General features: G+C 35.4%; 1 protein-coding gene across 1 annotated transcript in view; it reads right to left on the bottom strand.

Moving 5' to 3' along the window:
* EPB41L2 (erythrocyte membrane protein band 4.1 like 2) overlaps positions 1-21,504 on the bottom strand; it is a 103,549-nt gene that overhangs the window by 53,887 nt on the left and 28,158 nt on the right. Inside the window, exons 2-4 of the mRNA XM_062489976.1 lie at positions 6,708-7,189; positions 5,949-5,963; positions 5,465-5,641 (exon numbers count right to left, since the gene is read on the bottom strand). Of these exons, the coding sequence (XP_062345960.1) occupies positions 5,465-5,641; positions 5,949-5,963; positions 6,708-7,175 (660 nt within the window). The 5' untranslated portion in view covers positions 7,176-7,189. The remainder of the gene's footprint in view (positions 1-5,464; positions 5,642-5,948; positions 5,964-6,707; positions 7,190-21,504) is intronic.

Genomic DNA, 21,504 nt, shown 5'->3' on the forward strand with positions numbered 1-21,504 from the left:
GTTTACTATAGTACTTGCATGCAATAATTTTGTGATTTATTTCAGAAGATCGCTTTAAAGCAACCAAACATAGAAAATTAATTTATCATAATTTCATTATTATAATTTTATTAATATGGAACCTATGGACTTAAGGAACTAAAATACTAAAAGTTAAAAGAATTTAATATAACATTGTAATGGAGGATATTTTGCTGCCATATAAAACTTTACACGTTCCAGAATAGAAATATAAAGCAAGTTTGAAGAGTGGCTGCTATAAATGTTCGTAACACTACTCCCACTCAAATTTTCATTTCCCAGAGCAAGTAGCCAAGATGCAGAGTAATTATTTACAGACCACATTTTATCAACCATGCAAGATTACAATCAGCATCTCTGCACTGGTGAATTGAGTGCAGTTCATTTCTGGGAAAGATCAAGACCACAAAACACTTCAGTCAGAATTTCAAATGATGAAAAACTGAGGAACAGGTTTCATTCAGCACAAGGGTTAACTTAATAATGCTCTCACTTCATGGACTTCTCTAGGCAACAGTGAGTACCTTACAGATACAGGTGTTGTATCTGCACTGGCATTCAGACAAGGATATTTGAAGAAGCTATACTCCAGAAAGACTTCAAACCAGGTCCTTCAAATTTGCATCTTCAAAAGTAATGAAAGTACAAAGATAGATGAGAAGTAAAAAGAAAATAATCACAAAAGAAACTGAAATATCTGTTCAAACAGTTCCACAAATAAAGAATTATTGACTTCAAGTTCAAACTGGCAAGTTCACACCAGTCAGAAGAGCTACTAAAGCAAAATAAAAAGTTCTCAGGGAAAAGAGTAGATGACTCTCAAGAGGTGATAAATTAATTTACAAAGTAACATCAAAAACCACAAAATATTTGAGATTTTCTTTATGCTGAAATCTAAAGATCAGCCACGTCAGACATGCCCGGGGCAATAGGAAAGACGTGCAAAAACAAGCCCGAAGAAATAACTCCACTGTCAAGCAATACTAGCTGGCTGCAAAAAAGAAATTAATTATCAATACACAAAACCCAAGTGGCAAAGAAACAAGAAAGGTTAAAATGTATCTGTATTCATACAGCAACATTTGATGACAAATTCTGAACTACAGAAGAATAGCATCAAATTACAGTCATTTGAGAAGATGTTTTAATACCCCATTAAAAACATGCTAATTCACCAGGAGTGAACTTTACATTTTCCCCCACAAATTCATATGTAAGTACACTATCTCAACATCTTGAAGCTATATTTTTCCCAAGTGAGCATCTCCCACCCATTTCTATTCTGTACCACTCGCCACAGGAATTCACTTTCAGAACATTTTGTCATAGAACCCAGTTTTTGTTCTGATGTATTTCTCACTGCAACCTGCATGTCACATACATATCTTTTTTCCAAAAGGTGCTTTAACTCAATACAGATTCCAAGAAAATGCCTCATTAGGCAGAAGTTACATCAATATCATATTAACTAGACTTTAAATAGTAATAAATCCCTTTTTATTAGCACAACAGATGCTACATTTGCACATGCACCTAATCTATCCAAAATAAATGGATCTAGTTCCAGTTAGAACAAAATGTACATACATACAAATTTTTAGTGCTATAATTAAGTTTATAACTGGACTGCAATTTTTGCTGGTTTATAATTTTTTCTTTTAAAGTACATATATATTCCATTTACTACATATATTTGCTCAAAAAACTCCTATCTGAAGATTCCAGAGTAAAAAAAAAAATTATATATGATTTCCTTATGCAAAACCTACTTCCACCCACGTCCTTCTCAGCTGACAATAATGTAGCATTAACCCCTTGCTTACAGGGGATCCTGCCTTACCAAGACAAGAAGATCCTTGAGAATATAAAGACTATTTTTACAAAAACCAGTCTGTGACAGCCAGGACAGAAACCAAGTATGTCAACAGACACAAATTTGCTTCAGCCACATTACAATTAGAGGACTACACCAATTCACTTATATTAATCCCTCTGCCTATCTCAGCTTCATACTACAGAACTGAAATGTTTCAGAATATAATTGAACTCAATTTACAAGTTAGGATATCTACTTGTCACTTGGTAAATGTTGCATTTCTAAAAATGTTTAGAGAAGCATGGAGAGCCTGGTCCAGAAAAACCTCTACAAAGCTTTTGCTCCGTAGTCTAAGTCTCAGAGATGACACATTTTTTTAGAAACTAATTCCAGATGAACTGTCATTAAACACTAACCTTAAGCAAAAACTGTAACCTCTTTTCTAATACAATTGTTTTGTATATTCTGTAAAAGCTCAGTAACACTTCACTGAATTGAAATACCAATTTTATAAGCTTGAAAAAACTCTATTTCAGCCATCTTTGAGAAATTACTCTAATTCAATTTGTACCAAATGTTACTTTGCAAAATAAAAAACAAAATCAGCTTCAGTGTTGGGGGAGAATGGAAAGTGGGGAAGGGGGTGGTTTGGTTTATGTAAAAATTGGTTTTTGTACAAGATATATGAAACAATGTTTCCTTCCATATTCAAAATAGTGTTATAAAAAATTAAATATGTAGAAATGTTTTAAACCACCAGAGCTGAAGAAACATAACCATAAGTATGTTTAAAACTAAATTAGCTCACAAAGCAAAAGGGAACATAAGCAGGATAGAAATCTATCACGTGGATAGGAGTTTACAGAGTAATTTCTGGTCTACTGAAATGGCATTTCTTCCTAAGCACACAAACTATTGTCAGTGGATATTCTGTCCTCTCAGGAAAAATTACTAACTAGATAGACAGAAAAAAAATGGAAATGAAGTAAAAAAACCTGTCAGAACTCCTCACCTAGCACTTCAATCTATACTAAGACTGCTTTTTAAAATGAGTGAAAACAGAAGGAAATGAAGAGAGAGGTGTCAGACTAATCAACTGGCATATATAATGGAATTCAATGAGCAGTAAGAAAAGAACTGCTATTTTACCAGCTGTTAATAGGAATTGCTAGGAATATTATACCTGAACTCATCTGCCCTTCCAGACAGTATGAAGCCTTTTAATTGTAGAAGTGCAGAACAAGCCTAAGAGTTCTCAACTATTTAGGGATTTATCTTATGCAAGAAAACAAACAAACAAACAAAAAAACCCCAAACAAACAAACAAAAAATGCACCAAAAAAAAAAACCTCGAGGAAAAACAGGTACTAAGTGAGACCAAGTCATATTGCTAAAAGGTCCATACACAAAACTGTGAATTTAAAAAACCTGGAAACCTGGAAAGATGGCATTAAAAAAATGTTTCTTAAGAATAGGAATGACATTTACTTTCCCCTCCCCATGAAAGAAATCCCCTAACTGCTGGGACATGCCCAATATGGTCAAGTTTGACCTTGAAGCAACACCAGCCAGCTCACTCAGTACTGGTGGGTGCATTCTATAAGGTCCCATGGACTGGTCTCTCTATCTCAAATGTTCCCACATGTAACCATAACCCTCCCTTTTCCCATTAGTTTCCAAATTACATCTTCAAGCTTTTGCCATTAAACACTTACTGATCTGAAAATACTCAGTCTGGAAAAGTTCTTCTGACTGAAACAGCTTATTTTCTTAGAATAATGCATCAAAGCTTTTTTTTTATTTTAAGAAACAAAGCATTATTATTAATTGAAGATTTTCTATTTAGATTCTAGCAAATCTAAGGTATATAATAGCTGAACTCAAGTATTAAGTCCTCATATTATAATTCATCACTGTTACTAATTAATTGTATATTATTATATCTACTAATTGGCCATAAAACTCTCAGTATTTAGTTACTGCTGAGCATCCTGATCAGCCTTGATCTGTGTGCTGACACTGAAGCTACTGCATCGTGACTTTCTTTCCTTTTATGCCTGTTGCCAGGTATTGTATTATATAAAGACACATACAGTGGAAGGAACAATTGGCAAAATTTAACAGAGACTAAATTAATGGAGTTTTGTTCTCATATTTTGTTTTCTTTCACACTCCTTTTAATGTATACGAATACAAACTGATGCAGTTCTACAAGAAAAAAGGAACAGGATTGCAAGTCAAACAGAAAAGTCCCCAGTAGTGTTGTAGCTCAGATTTTATTACTGTTTATCATGAAGGTTTAGAATGACTATTAGAAAAAGATCAGATTCTACCAAGAGCCATCAAATAACAGTAACGAGAACAAGGTATTTTTCAGTTTGTCATTAGCAAGTATATATTTTAAATATAAAGAAGCTGGTCTACAATACATAGTAAACTGGAAAAGGAATGTGAAAATCATGACAACTGCCCCAAACTAGAAGCTGATTTACTAGAAAGTCAACCAAGGTACACTGGGCTTTGACTGCAAAAATTTTGTTTCTTTGCTTTTTAATTCTTGTATCATTTCAGTAACTTTGTAAAAGCAGAAATAAACCAACATTTGCCCAAACAGTAAATATTGAAGAAAGACTAAAAAAAGAGTATCAGAAATCTACTAGAATCTTTTGCAGAAAGCACAAACTGAATTTCAGTTATCAGTTGATACAGCTTTCTGAGACTTTCAAGTATTTTGATATGGTAGTAGAGCATAAAAAACTCTACATGTATTTAAGAACATGAATTCATCCATAAAATTGCAGCCAGTGCTGCTCATGTCCTATAAATAATTCAAATGAACATATAAAGCAAATTGTTTCTTCACCACCTTTTTCCCCCTCTTAAATTAATTTTACTATAGCTCTTATAGGAAACCCTTACTGCAAAATATAAGAAAACTTATTTCTTGCCAAATGACTTAACTGAATCATGACAGATATAAAATACTGCAGTTATAAATACAAAATGGTATATTCTTAGATCTGTGGTAAGCCACCACTTCATTTAAGTCTCATTTTAGGATGGGGGAAAAGCCCAGGAAGATAAAACTCATGTAGCCTTTAATTAAAACAGAGATATAATTCAGATTTAAACATCCTGATTTATGTGTGAAAAAAATCACAAACCAACAACTACTCCAGGGTTACTACCCTGCAGTTAATTTTTGTGAAAATGTGGAATTAGAGAAGAACTTAAAATATAAATATGTGTTTTATAGCTGTAATGGAGCTTTTCTTTCTGAAGAAAATTTCTTTCAAACTTTAAAGTTTTAAAAGTTTAAATTTATCTCCAACTGAGACAATTTTTAAAAAACTTAATGAACTCAAGAAAACTTTATTAGCACATGTAACACTACCTTCAGGAAAACCTTGATGTTTCAGAAAAATAATCAAGGTTGAGCTGTCAAATAATCAGCTAGTGTACTGAAGAGGGTGTTTTTAAGAATAAACTGATATGGTTTTAAAGATGGAATTTTAAACTGAAATGTTAACTGATTCCTAGCAATAGAGTTAAACACTCAGTACAATGAAAGCAAGTTCTATTTTTCCCTATAGAAAAAGCTCTTTATACAATGACTTGATGCCTTACCTCTAGGTCACAGCTGTATTCCGTGCCATCCAGAAGCATCACCTTACACTGCACAGTTTTGATTTTCTTTGGAGACTTCTGAGGAATGTTATCTACTTTAATTTCAGCTGTCTGCACTTCTTTTGTCTCCCTATTTTCTTTTTCTTCTTGTTTTTCTTCCTTTTTCTCTGCATCTTCCTCTACTTCTGTTTCTTTACCATCTTTGGAAGGCTACATAAATACAGTTAAACAAACTCAGGAAGGAGGATATTTTTAACTTGTTCATTCCTTTTATAAGCTACTAATAAATAAGACAGTAACCATTCATTAAAGTTAAGCACGTACTGGAAACACAACAACCAGCATGAGCATTAAGGTCTTCTTTTAGGGACCAAATATTCTTGCTCCCAAACCAGAGAATGTGCCTTTTTTTCCATTTCCTTGAAATGACATTCTGTTTTTATTTTTAATATGAGTTATTTGCTTCCTTCCAAAGAGAAACAACTTTGTTTAGAAGCTCCTAGAATTATACTAAACTAAACCCCAGTGGAAGTGATAGATAGAATTGTTGAGGTAAGAAGTATAAGAATCACAGTATGGTTGAGGTTGGAAGGGATCTCTTGAGATCTAGTCCAGTGCCTCTAGGGCCACACAGGGCAATTTCCCCAAGACCATATCCAGTTGGGTTTTGGATATTTTCATAGGCGAAGACTCCATACTATCTCTGATCGACCCGTTTCAATGTCTGACTTCCCTCCTTTACCACCTTAGGAGGCTATGATCTGCACCACCACCACCTGACTACATTGCTTGCCAAGGAAAGGTACTATCACCATCAGAATAAAAAAGATTTTCTTGTGATTTGAAAGGTAATTTCATGGGTTTAATTTGGGTCCCTTGCCTTTTGTCATCTAACTGCATACCACGGAGAAGGGTCTGGCTTCTCTGCATTCCTTCCATTCAGGTATTAATATACATTGGTAAGATTCCCCTTCCTCCTTCCCTTCCCCAGGCTGACCAGTAATAACTGTCTCAGCCCCTCCTGACACAAAATATTCTCTGTGTGCCTTTTCCACCCTAGAATATGAAGTCTGAATGTTAAGAGTTGACATGCAACTTCACAAAAAGCAGGACTGGAACCTAGCAACTGGAATAGCAGTCACTTTTTCCCCCAGTACGATCCTAATAAAGCTTTACATGACTTACGTAATTCATTAATCAGATTTCATTAAAATTACTCCGAAGTACCTAGGAGCCTTCCCACACGTACCTGTATTTCAGCACTACTAACGGAGTGTTTTTCTTTGTCATCTGCTTTAGCATTCTCCCGGTTTTCAGCTGCTTCTTCCAAGCTCTTTCTTGGCTGAGCCACCCCCTCTAGTGCCTGGCTTTCACTTTCTTCAACTACTTGCTCTTCCCCTGTGGCCCTTTTCTTGGGCTCATCTTTGGGCTCTGCCAAGGTGTATGACTTCTGTTTCTTAAGCCAAGGGGGAAGGAAACGAGAAATACCCTTGCTTTCAGGTGAGGATTTTTCCTTCTTCTGGCTGCTTGGACTACTTTGGCTAGTTGGTGCTGGGACAGAAGAATCTTGAGCTTCTCCAGAGGATGTTTCCCTGGACTTTTGATCTCCTGGAGTCTCTGATGCTTCTTCAGGCTTGTCCTTGGCTTTGTCTGGTCCCAGCTGCTCAGAATCTTTCTTTACTTCGGTCTCTGAACCAACTTCAGTTGTCATTATCACAACTGACACTAAAAGAAGCAACAATAAAAACAGTTTTGTTATGGAGCATCACTACTTCTACTGACTAATTATTTGCAGTAATTTGCAGTAATTCATAAATTCTTGTAGATTATTAAACTTTCTAGGGTTAAAGAAATACTTCTTTTCAAATTTTGAGTTCACATGGAAGACCTAAGCTAAAACTTAGTGCTCTTCCTTCTCCTTGATAAGATTTCAAGTGTGCTCATTGAAAGGCCATTTGTTTTATTAAAGGTACTCCTAATGTTATTGGCCAAGATTCTTTCAAAAGTAACTTCAGCTCTCTTTCTACTGAGCTCCTTGGCAGATCCAGGGAATGAATTTTCTGAAGAGCAACTACATTCTCCAGTGAAACTGGTAGGTACAACCCCCCTACTATTTGGTGACACTGACCTTAAAAAAAAAATCATTGGAAGTGAAAGAGCAATATTACCAAAGAATAGGACAAAAGGAAGGTGAACATGAGAGTGAGTCTAAAAATTGGGAAATTAAAAGTCAGAGATATTGTTGAAATTATTAATAATGCTGGGGAGTATACATCTTAAATTAAGGTAAGATTGGGTTCTTGATAAGAAGTTCATACCAATCAACATAAAATCATATATAACTCTCATCACTTCTGCTTAATCTTCCTTCAGTGAAATTAAAGGTGAATCACAGCTCTGTAACAACAGGATATGTACTAATGACCTTCCAACTTAATATTACTGGTATTTATTGAAAAAAAAAAAATAAATAACTAGAAGAAACAAATGCTGTTATCTGTGTGGCACTGTATTGTGCTGCATTGCTTTAGAAGTGTAGTATAATTACTATTTTCTTATTTATTGAAATGAGCCAACAAAAAAAAGCACACAAGGGTCCAACAAAAGTTTGTAATGCTTAGATTTCATCATTTGTCACTGGTATTTACTTACAATCTTCTGAAAACAATTAATTTTAAATTGATGGTCTGTTTTTCTGGCCTAAAGTTTAGCAAGTTAGTTACAATCACATTTATATTTTTATAACCTGGGAAACCTCTCCATTACGATTATCATTCACTGCACGCCAGTAGAGGCAGGAGGCTCTTAGGTTCAGGGCTCTTGCTGAGCTCAACTGCTCCCACTCATGCCCAAAAAAAGTCAAGAAGGTTATCTAGCTCAGGCTTGATGCAATTAACTTACACAGACCTTTAAACAGCACTTGAAGCTGATTGAGAACTAGTTTCAATCACAAGGTAGCAGCAACACTTTTCCTCCAGGTTTCCAAAGCACATCCATAGGCAGTCAAATAGTTAAAGCCATTCCCCAGTATGAAAAAAAAATAAAAAATGAAGCTCAGAGAGGCCTAAATATACAAGAGAAGCCATTCTGGCCAAAGAGAGGAGCAATACTGAGCCAAAGGAAACACCATCTTGACAGTTACCTTACTAAGAAGCCTAGACATAGGAGCCCTGAACTATCTACAGGCAAATACACATTAAGCATCTTGAGATCAAAGTAGCTACATGGTGTGTGAGGGTTTTCTCTTCATCACTTAACACTTCACTATCTAAAATCAAAGCATTCCCCAAAGGGGAATTGAATTAAAAGTAAGTACCTTTACTGCTACACTAGAGACATCTGAATACATTTCAAGCTTAAATATTACAGTTATGTAGCCATTTCCACCACTTCTTATAAAACTCTTCAAGTCTCAATAGTATTAATAAAGCTTGTTGTGATAGAGTATTAAACATTATGTAAGTACTATTTATCTCAGAGGTAACAGACCTGTGAAAGGCAGGTTTCCATTTGACTGCTGAGATTAAAGAATTTGCTATTAAAAGCCATGTCTTGGCTAAGTATGCTAGTTTTCAAGCTGCTACTAATCAAATTACATTTTGCTATCACCTTTGTACCTTACACAGAAATGCTCCTGTTCCTTCCAAATGGTAGGTATATTATTTACATAATACTGTAAAACTTTGTCATCAAAATGACAAATGAACAGTATCTAGAAAACCAAACTCAACTTTCCCTGAGAAAAATTGAAATTTCTGCTGATCAGAGAGTATCAATCCACACTGCTTAATTTCAAAATTATCAGAGATGGTGGTGATTTTTTTTCATATATCTCTAAGAAAAACATTTTTTTCCTCAGAAAGTAGCTAAAACAATTTTATAAGACTTGATATACAAATCTTCAAAGAAGTCATAGTCATCCTGCACTTTTTTGTTTTACTTTTCAAAATATCCAGAAATGCATGAAATACATGTACAAACGAATAAAAAATTGTATACCAATCTCAAAATTAATATCACAATTTGATTATACAGTCAAAAAGGCAACATCTCCAGAAAATTCCTCAGAACTAAGCTAAATAAGTCACCCTGTAAACACATCCCTATGATATTGTTCTAACAATAAAAGAAACTGAGGAAACCAAGTCACACATCTTAAGTGATTAAATTTAGACACAACAGCAGTGGGTGGTACAAACTTGCTCAATACGAAACAAGAAAGGTTTTGCACCTCCAACTGTCCCGGTTTTCATAATCGAAGTTATAATTACAATAAGAACTTGGCTTTATACTGCAGAAGCAAGTATACAGCCCCTGTCTGAAGAGGTCTATACATGTTCAGTTAATGCCTTTATTTGATGTCCACAGCAGGAGGGATTTCTTTCATGAGCTCAGTTTCCTATAAGCTTGCAACTTCAGTGCTTTTCATGGTGGGGAGGGGGGATATGGAGAGAAGAGGAATAGACATGAGAATCCTGCTAAAGGAGGCACACCTCTCTGCTGAGCCTGTGTCTTTCTTTATACTCCCAGTAGTCACTGAATTAACTGTGAAGAGGTTGATGAGTTAACTAAATAAGGGCACTGACCAAGAGGGTAAGTTATAGTCTTCCTAAAACACCAAACTTCTCTATCACATCCGCTTGATACATTTCTTTTTTCCAGAGTTGCATGTTGATACAAGATTTAGCTATCCCTCAAGAAACACAACATTGGGTCTTGCACGCCCTATCTCAATGCTTTGTCAGTTCCTCCAGTTTTGTAGTTCACAGAAAAAAAGAGATATGGAGGGACAAAACACTGAAGTTCTGCCATCAATCTATTCTTGCAGCTTGTAAAGCCTCTGGTGTTACCTTCACTACAGTCAAGCAATCAAGAAACCCGTTTTTTTGAAAGTGGCTTTTTCTGATTCCCTCCTGCACTGATAGGGAAGACCTCACATGATCTCACACAGCTCTGGTGTAACAGCCAACAGGGTGCCAGAAAGCAATGGAACAGAGTAGCAGACAGCATTTGTCTCAGAAGTGATATCGGGAAGAAATAAATCATATCAGATTGCAAATTTAGAATTCTCAACTTCAACTGCCTCTTTTCTTGTTTTCCTGTCTTCAAGTAAATTCTCATTTATTCTTACTACATAGCATAAGCACACTAAATATTTTTGCCCCTAAAATCTTTCGTAAGCTCTCTAACAATTGCAGCAGGATAGGGTTCTCCTTATCTCACCTCTTTTGTATTGCAAGGTAACATTAAATCTGTGTTTTATTTTGAATTGAGAAAGGAGAATAACAATCTTGCTGCAAGAGTAGACTAAAGAGAAAGAAACTTAGGGTGATGCTTAAATAAAGGATTAACAATGTCTGAACAGAGAAAAGAAAAATCTTGGGAGATTTTGCAATTGACATTAAACCCATGCACATTAAACCACAAGTGATAACAGCTGTATCTTTTGTAATCCTCCCAAAAACCTGGCTCATGCTGACTGAATGACTACCTAAACTGCAAGGATGAAGGTGGGTGTGGGACAGCAAAAAGTACTGTAAAACACTCCACAACTTCTGATGAGAAGGTGTTTGTTAAAACTTCTCCCACTTTTACAGGAAGCAGATGTCCCGCCCCATTTATAATTCCAACTTTCCCAAGCAAGTGTGATAACCAGGAAGCAACTGAAGACAGCAAACACTCTCACCCCTCTCCATTCATCCCTTCCTCTCTCTTTTTAGAGCACTGAGAAGAAACAGTGCTGGTCTGATTTCACGGCTGAAAGCAGAAAAGGATGCTACATTCTTTCCTTGCACTCCCTCCTCCCAGGTGTATAGATCAGTCAGCTGCTTGATACCTTTTTTTCCAGTTTCTAGCATAAATTCTTGAAATGTAGTTTTCTGACCAAAAGTATTCTTGCCACCATAGATAAAACTAGAAACAGAAGACATATCAAATATAACATGAAATTAAACAAAAAAAAAAAGAAAAAATAAAAAAGAGAGGGAAAGAAAAAAGGGTAGCTCAAAGGTCACAGACAATATTAAAACTAACTGCAGTAAAATAAAGTTTTCTTTGAGGATGCATGTTTTAATTCACTGGCTCTGTTACAGTATTTCTTATTTATCAGCACAGAGGAACAAATACAGATCCTTTTTCCATACATTTTTGTATATCATTTTATTTGTTTTCTGAGTATATAGAAGTAGAAAATGCAGTCTTAAACTTGTTTCTTCTGTTTTTCAGTTTGTCATTGAAATTCATAGCAAACTCCAGAAGTAAAAATTGCTTTGATGGTTTTATCTCCATCAGTCCACTAGGATTCACAGAGAAACCATTATGTCATAGAAGCAAAAGGAAAAAAATCAACCTACTTCTACAGAAATAAATTACAGCTCAATGCACTAAAAGCCAATGTGTGCCCATGCAAGTAATGCAATTTTCTGGATCACCATAGTTTTAATAAGTTATTTTTTAAATCACTACCTCATAAATATTCCAAATATTTATCTCACATGGGCTACACATAAAAAAAATCCAAAAATATATCAAAGAAAATTTTTAACATTTGAAAAAATACACATGAAAACCTGAAACAAGGTCATGTGTATTTCAACTGTCTAAAACAAAGCCAAAAAGCTCCCAAATAAAGTTTTTTTCTTGTCATATTATTGATCTGAAGCTCAGCAGAAACCTGATCTGCATTTCAGTCAGTTATGACACATCATTCATGCTTGCTGCTTCCAACATGTAAGATTTGTTGATATAAAAGCTATAAAGAAGTGAAATCCCAGCTGGAACAGTTATTCATATTTCAGAGTATAAAAGAATCTGGTTTAAATAGTAGGTAATATCTGAGGAAATTGGTACGACAACTAGATTTTTTCAAAAATATAAATCAGCTCTTTTCTGTAGAGTACAATAATTTATATTTCAAATTTGGCTGAAAGTAGTAACAAAATAACTTCATTTTAGATTTCTGCTAATTTTTAAACTTGTATTTTATCACATTTATATTTGTATGTAAACAACAAAACTCATGGTATGTCATTATTCTATGTTGCATCATTTTGCTGAAGGTGCCAATATAACCTGCACACATTCTATTAGCAGACAAAGCAAAAAGTAAATCAAATTTCTCCTTTTAGTCATTATTTAAATGGATTACTACAACTGAAAATACATGGTGTGCTCTAAACACCAAGGAATAAATTCTACCAAAGAATGAAGTTTTCAATTTTGAGATCCTTAAGAAAGCAAAAACATCTCTAAAGTTGGCTTAGATCAATCTCCAATATTCACATCATACAGTTTCAAATATTGTTCTGCAGTCAAGTATCAACCCAAAACCACCCCAGTTTTCCCATAGGAACTTGCATATGTATATATGTATATATGTACACCCTGGATATATAAATACACAGAAGTGTTTATACATACAAACATACTTTGAAAGCTGAATCTGATAATTTGGATTACATTCATTTTAAACACATTCCTAAAACAAAACAGATGCAAAAGTCAAAAGATCAAGTTTAGCAAACTAGTGAGTATGATAAAAAAGTTACAACAGAAAGAGCAGAGTAAATGGGTACATGTTTTATACATACAAAATCCAATCACTTATTTCTAAATGACTAATCAAAGATGATACCTAGCAACTGAACCCAAAACCAAGTATTTACACACTAAATGTGACAAGGACTGTTCCAATCTGCTCCTTCCCTGATGATCAATGTGCACAAAAATCAAGGTTAACTTCAGAGGCTGAAGAGACAGACTGCAGACTCAGCTTTTTTGTGAGTCTCTGCAGTAGCCACAGGGCAGAAGCCTGTCAGAGTCCATTGGTTTTCCAGCCTGTGACAAGACCACCAGAGCTGGGTCCTGGATGGATCTCGTGCTGTCATGGCTCTTCACTGCAGGCTTAGAAGGTAATACATGGGAAAAACAGATTATCAAGAATAATCCTATGACACATACAGAAGAAAAAAAAAAAAGAATTCCTTCTTTTAAAGCTTCACTGTTCATGGAGGGAGCTTAAGCAGTAATTCAGCTGAGTAGACAATCTGTATTGATTCAGACTTTTGCCTTTGTAATAATATCTCCTAGCAAAAAAAATTCCCAAATGGAAACCCATAAAAGAACAGCCCTTTCTCTTTATGATTCTGCTTCAGCTTCCTCCTAAACTGGGAGCTTATTCTCAAGGACGTAACCAGGTGAGCAAACACACTGCCACTCTGTGTACTGGTCAGCAGATGGTGCCATAATAGCTCTGAAAGTCAGTAACACATTTCAAAGGCCAAACTTAAACAGCAACAATACTCCAATTTCAAGTGTAATTCCCAGATTATGACAAGTGATGGAATGCTTTCATAGAAGTATTAACATAACATATTTCAATAAATATAAATTCAGAGCCAGACAGTGCACCATGACTCCATGACAATATAAATGTACATGAACATACACAACATGCTATGTGTGTATGTAAATACATACATATATCCACATAACATCTAAGCTTATCTGCCAGAGTAGAAATGGCACACAATGGTGTCCTCCTAAAGCTTCCTATGCCTATCAAATTTAGTTTTGAGGGAATTACTTGCATGTCACAGTGGCTAGCAGCCCCTAAGCTAATAGAAACTATACATGTAAGCTTCCTTTTATCTAGATAATGAAGTCACTATTCAAAATAACTCTTATTTTATTAGCCTTCATGTTTATATCTGTGCCAACATACACTTGATAACTCGAAAACATGTAGTATTTCCCTCCCAAACACATTCTTGTCCTTATTAAAATATTGAAATTTCTAGAACTCATTTTTATACTGTGAGAAAATTATTGTAGTTGTGTAACCATTCCTTGCAATGCACAGAACACAGGCAACTCACCATAAAAACACTGGCAAGTACCTACATAGAATGGTGAGAATTTATAGTAGTAGTAGGTAGTTCTGAAATAACAGTGCAAGACAAGTACTAGTGTAATTCTGAAGATTGCTGTGAAGGCAAAGGAAAAAAATCAAGTATATAGACAGCAAATTGAATGTGACAGCAAAAACTACTTCTGTCTAAAATCATGAAGTATCTGTAGTTTAGATAAAACATTTTCACAATAAAACTATTATGCTGACAAGTTTCTGTAAAGCAACTCTTGGGAAGTCACCTCTACTCTTTGTAGACTCAAATTACATCCTGGAACATTACTATTTCTTGAAAACCCTTTTCCTGTTAAAGCAGCACAACACATACCTGTAACTTGTCATCCAAGTGCCTCAACTTTTCATAAAACACCTGCTGCAGGCCATCTCCATTTTGCCTGGTGAATAACTTTAATACTGAAATCCATATACAACTTTGAAGGTTTAGTTTTAATAGACAAATCAGTTGAAGGAGAACTCCCAAAAGGAAAGATAATACTATAAGACATGAAAAACAGTGAGAATTCTTCAAAAGCTATTTTGTTAAAATTTATCTCCTGACACCATGCAGCAGTCTAAAAATGTGTAACAAAAAAAAAGAAAATAACGTTGGAAATTGCTGTTTTCCAAACTAAATGAAATTCAGTGAAAACTGCATCATCTTTGTAACAGCACCTGTAGAACATGTAAAACTCAACCCCAAGGTTTTCAAGAAAATCAGAACATAAATACTATACATAGCCAAGTTTCAATGCCCACATTGGAAATTGAGATCACATTTATGCAAATATACATCCTTCAACTCTCTTGGTGCTATCTCTGCCATACCCAAAGAGAGCAGAAATTTGTTCCTTCTGTATTTTCAATCTACAAATATGCTGCTATATCAAGGCAAAAAATAAATCTCAAACAGCAAATTAATTTAAATCAAGAAAAATTGTCTTTGCCTGATTACATACGCACAAATATAATCTGTTTATCAAGACAGCTTTGTGCTCTTCGCCTGCACTGAAAAAAAATGTTGTAATGTGATGAGAATCCAACAGTCATTTTGAAAAGCTGTATTGAACAAGTGACCCCACCCAGGCCCTGACACTGCTAGAAAAGGACATGCTCAAGTGGAAAAACGGGATTTAGTTCCAAATTCATTCTAGCAGACAGAAAATGAACATGGGTCAAGAGACAGCTCTGCTTTCCTGTTATCTGTCCAAAAAAATAAGAACAACACAGATTTTGAGAAAGATCTCTGCCCTGTTTTTAAAATCAACTTTGCAAGTTTACAGTGGGTTTTGGCTGTTCACATTAAACCCTCATAACCACAATTTTAGAGATTAAAACCAGCAGCGAGAATTTGTTTGTTCCGAGCAATGCTGTCCTTCCAATCTCCACTCCTATCCTTCCACTCTATCCCACCTTGCCAAATGGCTGGTTTTATAACAGTCACACAATTTCACTGAAGCACAGGCAAACATTTAAGTTTTTCCAGCTCTTAATAAAGAAGCTGTGAGGGGTGGGGGTGGGCAATGACAAGCCCATTTGGGTTCTGTAAATTATTTGCCTTGTTCTGATTTGGAGGTGATTGATTTGTGGATGCCACAATAAAAATTCCATTTCCAACTACCATTCTTTCTATTTATAATGTATTGGCAAGATTAAAAACAGGCTCTTTTTATACTGACAACATTATGTGCACTCTTGCATGCAGAACATTTACAAGGCACTTAAAATAACACAGATAATCAAAATGCTTGCCAACTTGGTGAAAAATAATGTACTGGTATCTGAGAATTTTTTGTAGTACAAACTGGAAGGCTCCAGCACAAAAAAGTTCCTGAATGGTGGAATTCCAGATGCACATTATTGTTTTGACAAGTATCCATTTCCTCTTCAGTGGAAGTCATATAGAGAATTATTACCCTCTCACATGTTCAGGAAGTGTACAGCATGCAAAAAGAGAAATCTCTGCAACACTGTGATTCAATGTCAGGAAAAAAAAAAAAACATCTAGTCTGTGCTTTCAGTAGTGAGAGACCAGTACACACACACATTTAATAGTAATTTTCATAAGCAGATACAACCATTACATTTTTTTCACAAGCACATCAAGGCTGAATGTCATACAGATGTGGACACTACTGAGATCACATTCAAAAGGCCTGCTAGCTTTCTATTTCATCTCATCCAACTTAGGAACCATAGCCAAAACACAACTGACAAATGCAGTAAGACAGTTTGCTCTGGCATGTACATGACTAGAGTTCAATCGACAAATGTTCACAAAGCTTTAGGGTCTAAACATAACCACAAAAGTGACTTCTTTGGCAGCAACATCAGTTTTATATTTCCACTCCAAAGGGCATTTCATTTTTGCAATTGCCAAATATAAGCACCACAGAGGGCACAGTTCTCTAAGGCAAGCCACTTGAAAAATACTGGTAGATGTTTGCCATTACTGAGGGAAACAGAGTTGGAAAAAGTGACAATAAATTTATAAAGCCTTTTATGCAGGTGACAGAGAATAATTTCCTGACACTATTCTTTTTATAGTGTCTGTTCTCCTGAATCATGATTCAACTCGTAATGCAGAAATTGGTACTGCCACACTTTCCACCAATAATTTCAGTTTCAAATAGTTGAAAAAATAACATCCCTGGCAATTAATCTTAAATAAACTTAGTCCAAATTCCAAGTAAGTGTTATGTCTCAAGGTATACGTTTAAGTATTTTGGACTTCTGCTGGAAAGTTGCAGCTGTGTCTTTGCTGTGTAAGCTGTTACTGGTATGTGAATCAGCTGTTGAAGAACCTGTGGAAAGCTTGATTCACATGCAAGTAAGCAAACTCAAGTCATTAACTATATAACATAATTTATGAAAAAAATCCCAAACCAAACCAAAAACAACTACCACAAACTAAAAGTACAATAGTTAAAACTATTAGGATAATTTTCACCTCCTGCTGCAATGAATAAAAGGTATCCAGTATTCCCTGACTGTTCTTCCACATTCCCCAAACCTCAGAGGTTAGCCACCTGAGAGGTTGTGTTTGCTATTTCAGTTTTTATGTCTGCAGCTAGCACAAGCTAACTTAGTCTTTCATGCACTACTGGAACAGGAATATTCCCTTCAAAAAGCAGAACCAATTTGCTCAGCGCTCCCCACCTACTCAAAATAATTATAATGCACATCAAATGATGTATGTAAAGCTCAACACTGCAAACTATTTCCTACATACTAATGTTTACTGGATATATAAGAAGTACTGAAACTAGAGATAACACTGCTCTTCTAAAAAGTATGCATCTATTGCTCCTGTGGGGGTTAGCTCTGCCAATCCCAAGCAACAAAAAGCAGTGGAGATGCCTCTTAGCTGAGCAAATAAAACTGGCAGCCAAAACTTCATCACTCCCATGGGCTCTTCTGAATGCTGGTATTTGATTAGAGGAGTGAAAATATGAGCAACTTTCTAAAAGTTTCCTACTTTTCATGGCAGTGGCTTCACAACTAACATCACTGCAACCACTACAACATCTCTGGGCGAGACTAAGTGAAAAGAGCCCAGTTCATTTCTGAATCCAGAGGTCAGAAACAAGTTCAGTGGAGAAAAAAGGCAAAAGACAATGCTAATAATGCTGGTTTTGTGCCTGGACTTCAGCACTTAACATGTTTATTAGTCATCTAAGTGCTTTAGCTGTTTTGTGCTTTTTGGAAGGACATTCCCAGCATGAAAGATTTTAATATAAAACAGATAACAGGATATGCATGAAAGTCCCAAGGGAGTAACTATTTAAACAAAGTTTTCTTTGGAGAGTTAGTGAATGACAACAGATAAGGAAGATTTAAAAGAATAATTCATTTGTGAACACCAAGAACAAGGTGGGGAGGAGTATTTGGAACTGTCCTGAAGACAAGGAAAAAAGAATGTTGTCCTGCCAAACCACAAATTTAATTACACTCCCGTATAAATATAAGCATATACATCACAAACTGCAGTTTACCAAAGCAGTCTCACCCATTGCAAAAAAGCCTTTAAATGACCACATACAAATGATAATGGTGTGTTGTCACAGTAAGCTTTCAGGCCAAGCAGAGGCTTTGTTCTGCCTTCTGGACAGTACTTTCAGTTCTCATTCTGTACATGCAGAAAAGTTTCAAAGGTCTGAAACAGTACTAAGCAAACACAGCTCGAAGATTACAGTAATTTATCATCTTACAATTTTATTAACACAAACACATACAGCATAATATTATGAAATCTGCACTGAGAAGACTTTGAGTAGCACTCCCAGTCTGCATTGGCTTAGGGGTTTCTTGCTTCTTTTCGGGCTCATCAGTTTACATGCTGACTGAAGAAATGCTTGAAAGCATATTTACCCAGCTGTTCTCTGTGGGTACACTTCTTATGCATTTAATGCTAAATCCAAAATCATGTTTGAGCTCACACTCATTGATTTCCCTTGTCCCATCCAGATTTTAAAAATCCTAAGTACTTTGAAATATAAAGCAGTGATAAAATAAAAACTGGTGAAGTATACAGACAAAACTAATTTCAATCGTTTTTGGACCATGGTATCTAACTGGGTTTTTTTGCAAGACCATACTCCTGTGCGTGGAAGCAACAGAGAGCATGCATCAACTAAAAGGACAAGAGTCACAATCCTGCTTAAAACGACATCACGTTTTTTCACAAATTAGGAGTACTTGATTAGTTGTCAAAGTGAGATGTCAGAGATCAAGAACTGGAGCTCTGGTCTCGATGAATTCTGAGGCATGCTAGTCTCAAAATTCTGCCTAAACACAAGAGCCTCAACAAAACTGTGCGAAAACTGCTTGCACACAGAAAATGCATGTATCAGGCCGGGAGAAATACATCCACATGACAGACTTGAGTTTTGGGAAAGAGTACAAATTAACATTTAAGAAATTCACTAAAAAGTAGATACAAAAACTCACTAAAAGGGAAGGGCTGACGCTATAGCTCTCAACTCTCTCCTATTCTCTTTTATAAAGACAGAACTTGGGAAAAGCAAGATAGCAATGAAACAAAGTAGACACCATTTGAAAGAAAGTCAGGAGTAAAAAAAAAATGGGGTGGGGGGAGGGAAGGAAAAAACAGGAAACAGACGCTGAAGACAAAACAGGAAAGAAGGTCATGATTTGTCTAATAGTCAAAAAGCTGCAGACCAGAGAGGGGGCAGGGTGGGAAGATACCAGAATTCCAGTACAGGCTAAGTTACATCATAGATTGCTACTGGTCAGCCTGCAAGATCTCCAAGCATTGGTCCTTCAAGTGCTAGGCAGGAGATCCAGCAACTATACACACATCACTTTTAAGGCTCTTCCAGAGCAGCTTCTTAACTTTTGTACATCAATTTTGTACATCAATTTTGTGACAAATCTCAAGACTTGCTCCTCTGTTGTAAGATTTAAACAAGAGTACTCCTTCTGTTGCAATTGTAATTATTTCATGAATTTTTAAGCAGCAATGTTGACTTTGGATTCCTTAAAGAACTAAGTGAAAAGTTGCAGTTCCTGGAAAGACTGTGTCTCCAAATCCATAAAATGACAGAATTCTGATTAGTTCACTTGTTTTTCTGGCTTATCTACATGTCCTTAAATTGCATTTAACACCAAGATTAGAGGCATGCTACCTCAACAATTCAGCTACATCTTTGACTCACCAGTTCCTACAGAGTAAGCTTCCTTCTGGTTTAAAAACAGATCATTAATTATATCTCATTTACTTTCTGTTGAAGAGCTCCAGGATCAAACACCTGTGTAAAATATCAGTCTGAAGATGAGCTACATGCTTTGCAGCATTTATAAAATTGACCCATCTATAGAAATATGTATGATTTTAGCAAGAAATAATTTTAGAGACAGACAAACTTGAGCACTATGAGGAGAAAGTGATACATGAGGTATGCTCACTAAGACAGTAGTAGAGCCAAAAAAAAAAAAAATAGTTCTCAAGGCCTCTGTTCTTAAAAACTGACATCAAGTACTTCTAATTGTTCCATGTAAGGTGACAAAATCAAAGCCTTTCACTTATTTTCAGATGAAACTCAGAGGTCACTTCTGTCCAGAAATATAAGGGTGATTATCCACAAGGGAAGTTTAGTTTTCCTTAGACAAAAGCAATCTTCCTAACTTCACACAGAAGAGAAAAAGTGGATACAAGTCTTCTTGATCAGTTTACATTATGAGGTCATCTACAAATACACAAAAATTGTATTACGTGCACAGAGTGTCAGAACTGGTTATGAAAACTACAAAAAGGTATGAAACGAGCTTTTTTACTTATAAAATTATAAACAAGAACAGAAGCATTCCCAGCTAAATTTCTACTGGAAACTATCACACAAGCTAAAAGTTTATGCACATCAAGAGATACAACGCTTTAATGTTGAATATTCCAAGCTAATTCATGCTGTATGACATCACTGAATATCTGAAATCAAATTCAAGTCTGGAGGAAGCAGACAATATTAACTATACATTCCCATTCAACGGAATCAACCGCTTTTATGTACTAAATGAACCAAATCCTCATCAGGTGAAGAATTCTGCATTGGTAGATTCCTCCTATGAGGTACTGCTGTCATCACATGATTCCCAGCAACTTCATTAATCACCATGACCACATTTGCACAGAAATAATTCAATACTTGAATCAAAATGAATATGAAGTCTTCTTTCCGCACAGAGTAACTGCAGCATTTCTCATGCCAATTAAAACAATGTTTCATTGTCTTCGTTAACAAAGGAGAATGAATTTTAGACTGCACATGTCTACAGAATTCACTGTAACACTCGAGATAAAAAAATTAAATATTAAACTTACTGGAAAAGGGAAACAGAGAATGAAACTGAAGGCATTCCTTTCCAGATATACAGTTAAGTAATACGGCACATGTGGTGTGACTTCCAAGTAAGTTTCAAATTGTTAAAGAATTTTTTTTTTTGTCCCACAAAGATTACGTGAACTATACAAAATATTGTACAATACTTGACATAAAATGGGAAGTATTTTAAACTATCCAAAAATATTTCAACTAAGTTATTTACATAATTCTTATTCTGAAAATGCATTACCAGCTTGTGGTATTCAACACTAAAATTAATATTTAAGCCTTTT

This window comes from Cinclus cinclus, chromosome 3, assembly GCF_963662255.1.
Source record: "Cinclus cinclus chromosome 3, bCinCin1.1, whole genome shotgun sequence".
NCBI classification, from domain to species: Eukaryota; Metazoa; Chordata; class Aves; order Passeriformes; family Cinclidae; genus Cinclus; species Cinclus cinclus.